This window comes from Sinocyclocheilus rhinocerous, unplaced genomic scaffold, assembly GCF_001515625.1.
Source record: "Sinocyclocheilus rhinocerous isolate Xijiao unplaced genomic scaffold, SAMN03320098_v1.1 scaffold1153, whole genome shotgun sequence".
Lineage (NCBI taxonomy): Eukaryota > Metazoa > Chordata > Actinopteri > Cypriniformes > Cyprinidae > Sinocyclocheilus > Sinocyclocheilus rhinocerous.
In genome coordinates, this window is record NW_015624593.1 from 186,600 (window position 1) to 193,150 (window position 6,551).

Below are 6,551 nucleotides of genomic sequence, written 5' to 3' on the forward strand. Positions count from 1 at the left end.
AGAAAAATTTTATTAAACCTGTTTTTTAAAACTAAATTTCAATACCGTGATAATACCGTATACCGTGATAAAAGCATTAGCAATTAATCGCAACATGAAAATTTGATACCGGCATATCCCTAGTCTATTCTCGTTTTGACTCGGAATCAAATCTTTGCTCCAATTTTGATGACTCCATACTTCAGTCTTGGCAACGGACAGCTGACAGTCTCTGGTTTTGAAGGAGGGCAGAGAGTGTGGGAGATTATGCTGTGTTACTCAGGGCAGGAAACACTACGTTATTTCTATGAGCCGGCAGCACCTACACAGTGAGAAGCAAGTGTTTTGCGAAACAGAAGTGAAAGAGTGAGTGAACGCCTCCATCTCATCCACACACTCTGGCCTTGGAGAACGAGAAAGTGAATTGTTTTTCCAACACAAATTCAAGAGCATATTTCAAAGGATGTACTGCATAGAAGTTGTGCATTTCGTTTGTTTACAGTGTTGGGGAACGTTACTTGAAAAAGTGCTAGTGCATTACTTCTTTAAAAAAAGTGCAGTGAGCGTTACATTACTCCACTCCCAAAAATAGTGCCATTTTAAAAAAAATAGTCCGATCACTCATTTGCAGCAAAGACATGCAAATGCAAAGTGTCTTGCAATGTCCCTGCATTACAGTAGTTGTTACACTACTCCTACAAAAGCATTACTTTATTTAAAAAAAAAATAAAAAATCATTAAACCAGTCTTAATTTTCCACTACTTTTGTGCGTTAATTACTTGTACAAAAGTAACTTGGCCATTAAAGTGTTAATTAAATAAGTAATGCGATAATTTGAGTAACTAGCAGCATGTTACTTTAATAACAGTGTGATTATGTAACTTGTCACATTTTACCTGTAACAGTATTTTTCTAAGTGAATAAGGTATCTGTACCTAAATGCAAATTTTTCTCGATGAACTTTCAAAATATAGCTAGGTGTTCAACAAAATGTCATGTGCAATGTACGGACATTACTGCCAAACAGTAGGTGCTACATTATGGCAAAAAAATGAAATTAGTTACAAGAAGTTACTCCACACTGTACATTTTTGTGCATGTATAGAAGCAACTTGTGCATTTTAGTGTGAATTCAAAATAGTAATGCAACAATTTTCGTAACTAGCAGAAGGCTACTTCTACAACAATTGCATTATGTGCATTACAGTAGGTGTTACTTTATTTTAAAAAAGCAACTAGTTACACTACATCGTAACTTTCTCCTAGTTTTGTATGTTAAGTAGTTAAGTGTATAAAAGTACTATTTTGAATTCACACTATAATTCACAAGCTAATGCAATACTTTGCGTAACTAGTGGCATTACTTCTAAATTAATGTGATTATGTGACGCGTTATTTGTAACAATTTACCGTTTTTCTAAATGGATAGTGTCTGTGCCCAAAAACGAATTTCCTTTCACAACATTTTTAAATATAGGTGTTTAACAGACAAGTGTTATGTGTAATGTACCGGCATTACTGTATTATAGTAGCGTTAGAATATTCTTAAAGTATTACATTTTTTAAAATTTGATTGATTACACCACATTGTTACTTTTACTTTGTTCTTTTATTTATTTGTGTATAAGTGCAAAAAAGTAACTTTATTATAGCATTATAGAGTGTTTTCAAAAAAGTAACGCAGTACTTTACGTGACTAGCAGCACGTTACTTCTAAAACAATGTGATTATGTAACGCTTTACCCCAAACACTTTATTCTAGATACAGTATCTCTACCCAAACACTAATTTCTCATGATCAAATTTTGAATTAAAGTGCAAGTTAACTTTAAAGATGCTCTTGATTTTGCTTTTGATTTAAGCTTGATGACAGTTTGTATCACAGAAAAAAAAAAGGTGTGACAATTTTGACGAGAGCTGGGATTGCGAGAGTCCATCCAAATCAGAGGCATGAAACGCTCGTGAAATGATTGTCAAACCTTTGTGAAATGTTCGTGAAATGCCTGCAAGATGTTTGCGACAGGAAGAAAGTGAACAGGTTGAACGTCAGACAACTGAAAGAGGACAAGGTGTGGGACTTAAGGAACTGCTGACTACAAGTGCTAGGATTCTAGAGTCACACCAAATCGTCATGGTAACAGCACAGCATCCTAGTAACAGCTACTATGACTACAGAGATGAATAGATATGTTGGTGAATGAGAAAACAGTCCGCTACACATGACAGTTACTCGCCAATCGTTTAAGGGCGGAGCTGCGCGAGGGGTCAGATGTCATCGATCTGTAGCCCAGCGGACGCAGACCAGGCACCCCCGAGAGGAATTTAGCAACAAACAAAAGGAAAACAAACAAAGAAATCAAATTCAGATGAAGGACATCACGGCATGTGTATTAGATGTGCTTTGTGAGTACACGTGCACAATGCAGAACTGAAAGGGAAGGGCTACATAAAGGTGCATTTCAAAGACACCGCGGCTAATGTGACAGACTAGACTACCCTGCAGGGATGGCCGAGGACAGGAGCAACAATCTGAGTGAAAGCAAATCTTACAAGAAACATGATGTCTGCAGAGGAATAAAGTCCGGGAAGCAGGGTCCAAAATGCTTTTAACTTCATACTATATAGTCTCATGCTGGCTTCGCTAATGTCAGTGTTGTTTATAAACGATGACGTCAAAATGAACTTTCTTAAAGGAACAGTTCACCCAAAACTGAAAATTTGCTGTAGATGTAGATGAGTTTGTTTCTTCATCAGAACGGATATGGGGAAATTTAGCATTACATCACTTGCTCAGCAATGGATGCTCTGCAGTGAATGGGTGCCGTCAGAATGAGAGTCCAAACTGCTGATAAAAACAATACAATGATCCACAAGTAATCCACACCACTCCAGTTCAACAATTAACATCTTGTGAAGTGAAAAGCTGTGTGTTTGTAAGAAACAAATCCAAAATTAAGACATTTTCGATTTTAATTAAACCATTGCTTCCAGCTAAAATACGCAAGTCCATAATCCATAGTAACACTTTCTCCAGTAAAAAAAAACAAAAAAAAAAAAACCTTGTCTCGTCTGAATCAGGAGAGAAATATGCACAGATCAAGCATCATTTACAAACAAACACAGTCCAAAACTGTTCTAAACAAATGTGTGACCCTGGAGCACAAAACCAGTCATTAGGGTCAATTTTGTGAAATTGAGATTTATACATCATCTGAAAGCTGGAAACAATATTATGGATTACGGACACGTATTTTGGCCAGAAGCAAGGGTTTGAAGCTAAAACACCTTAATGATGGATTTGTTTCCTACAAACATGTATCTTTTGGCTTCACAAGACATTAACTGATGGACTGGAGTGGTGTGGATTACTTGTGGATTACTGTGATGTTTTTATCAGCTGTTTGGACTCTCATTCTGACGGCACCCATTCACTGCAGAGGATTCATTAGTGAACAAGTGACGTAATGCTACATTTCTCCAAATCTGTTCTGATAAAACAAACATCTTGGATGGCCTGAGGGTGAATAATTTTTCATCAAATTTTTATTCTTGGGTGAAATACTCCTTTAATACGCGTTACTGGCCACAAATTGGTGCACGTTATTTAGTGTTTGGACCCCACATACAGGACAGTTCCACCACCTTGAAAGAACTGCTATATAAGTTTTGTCTCACAATAAATTTTTGCATTTAATTTCAAAAGATCAATTTCAGAGTTAGGTGGTATTAAAACTCTTGCAGACATCAGTGAATAGAAATGAGAATAAATGTATCCAATTAATTTAAATGCTACAACTTGTATATTTTATTCATCTCTAACTAGCTGAAATTGCAACTTTGGTCTTTTAGGGCAACCATCCTCCAGAACTCTTTTTTTTTTTCTCACTCAAGTTTCATGCGTCCCTCCTAAGAGGCGGAGTCTAACAGGCAGAGTGGGAGGGGCTAATCACCAAGGGCTCCACGTGCAGCTTGAGCTCTTCCAGATGTTCTAAAATATTCTTCTTTGTGATGATGCCCAATACAATCCTGCAACACACACCGTGACGACCATCACTTAGCAACAAAAATTACACCGACAACTCAAGTACAAACAAATAGAAATCAAAACAACATAAGAGTAACAAGACAACAGAAGCAATATGAACAGAAGTTTACGGAGATCATCAAAATAATCAGGTGTTGAGTTGCAATTAAACAAATGAACTGAACAGAACAGAAATCAAATTGTAAATATCAGCCACCACCGTGTGAGTGTGTGTGTGTGTGTGTGTGTGTGTGTGTGTGTGTGTGTGAAACAAAAATGATTCTATGATTAAATCCGGAGTCTGGAGAGCGACTTTAACACACAGGAATAAAAACTACTCAATCGCTTCTGCAGTCACATTATTAGTTTTTCTCTGGAGAAGATACTGTTATCTGTAACTCAGAATAAGGTCTAGGCTCAGTCAGTGTCTCTTTTTGCAATCCAAAGTCCAAAGTTTAATTAAATTAAAATCTATGTTTGAATAAATATGTCAAGTTTTTATTACAGCCTCCATTTAAATTTTCATATTTTTAGAAAAATAATTATATCATTAAAAAGTTTATTTGAATTTAAATGCTTATATGCAACTTTGTTTTAAGTGTTGATTATTAAATAAATTCGATCAATTAATTAATTGCATGTTAAATAAACTTTAATTTCATTTTCTAAGAACTGGAGTAATTAATGGCTGTTGAAAATTCAGCTTTTAATCACAGGAATAAATTACATTTTAAAGTATATATTTAAATAGAAAACGGTTATCTTAAATTGTAATAATATTTCAAATTTGATGTTTTTTTCATGTATTTTTGATCAAATAAATGCAGCCTTGGTGAGCAAAAAGAGAGTTTCAAAAAGAACAAAACAAACAAACCACAGACTTTTGAATGGTAGTGTCTGCATGGATGAATTGTTCACGATTAGTACAACATGCATTTATAAAATTAATGTTACTTTTTAAATTGCAGTAATGACCGCAAGACATCTATATGTTGCACTAATCAGAATTTTAGCTAGAAAATGGGCTTAATTGTAATAAAAAATTATGTTGAAATGCAAAAAAATGTTCCTAAAACAGGCTTCATTTTCTTTAATGATAAAACGTATAATAATTGTCAATAATATAATAATAAAATAAATGTGAGACAAAATTAAGCAATTAAGCAGACTGACATTTGGGACCTGAAAGTGTTTATATATTGTGCATTTTTTAAATTTACTTGTTAAATGTACATCTTAAATTTGATTAATATTAAGTATTAATTAAATTTCCCACTCTCTGTTTCGGTAAAAAAAAGTACGTTATTGGCCGGATTGTATTTTGTATTAAATCAAGTAAAATGATTATTTTTATGTGTTCTTAGTTGCAAAAGCTTTTGAATGATCCGGTTTTATATCTTGCTAGAAGACATTTTCCCTGCTATTTGTTGGTTTTTGGTTGTTGTTGTTGTTGGTGTGAACAGTAACTGCTTTATTTGTCTCCTTTAAAACTCCCTCTAGCTGCAGCCACAGCGTATATAAACACATCATGCTAATTTGATCAGGCTTATACCTCATTTGTTTGCTCTTTCTTACTGTAAGGATTGTAAATAACTTGTCTGAAGAATTTTTTAGCATGCATTAAAGCCAAGATTGTCGGTTTTTATTCACGTTTTTGAATGTGCTACACAAGGCAGGGCGCTTTAAAATTCCCTGTTTAAAGCAAAAGGACAAAACTACAACATTAAATTGTAATAAAGATGAAATATTCCAAGGCACTACACTTTAAAGGTAGTAAAAATAAAAAGCCTTTAATTAGCTGGGCTAAATCATTAAAACAGTAATAAACAAAATGTATCTACATTAAACTACATTTAACTAAAATTGAACTTCTGATTAAATAAGTTGCTTTGGATTAAAAAAAAAAAGCATCTAGTAAATGCATAAATATAAACTATATTTAGCTTTTTGTAAAAAAATAAATAAAATTATAATAATAAAAAAAAATTCAAACTTTGGCCATTTTTGAATGATGGCAACAATTGCGTAATCATAGATTTGATACTTCACGTAAAATACGATACTGTCCAAAATATTTTTTTTATTGCTTTTGAAAGAAGTCTCTTTTGCTCACAAGGCTGTTTTTTTTGTTTGATCAAAAATACAGTAAAAGCAGTAATACTGTGAAATCTTAATGCAATTTAAAATAACTTTTATATTTGAATATATATATTAAAATGTTATTTATTCCTGTGATGCAAAGCTGAATTTTTCAGAAGCCATTTATTACTCCAATCTTGGTGAACCTAAGAGACTTATTTAGAAAAAAAGTAATTATTCCAAAATTTTAACTGAAGATTAACTTAACTGTAATTGTTTATGCTTACAAGTTGCAAGACAATGTGAGATTGTGAATCTAATTTAAAGGCACGCTTTTAGTGAACTTAAATGTACAAATAAAAGCTTTAAACATTTCCGCATCCCGAGTAAACTCACTGTGAATGTTCAGTATCGTCGGCTCGATTGGGTCCGGTGAAGGCTGTGTGTGTGTGTGTGTGTTTGTGTGTG

The 6,551-nt window shown here is 33.7% G+C and overlaps 1 protein-coding gene across 1 annotated transcript in view; it reads right to left on the reverse strand.

The window, feature by feature from the left end:
* The window catches only part of LOC107745150 (H(+)/Cl(-) exchange transporter 3-like), a 71,106-nt gene that overhangs the window by 2,863 nt on the left and 61,692 nt on the right, over positions 1 to 6,551 (reverse strand). The window contains 1 exon segment of the mRNA XM_016559000.1: positions 3,931 to 4,006. Coding sequence (XP_016414486.1) covers positions 3,931 to 4,006 — 76 coding nt within the window.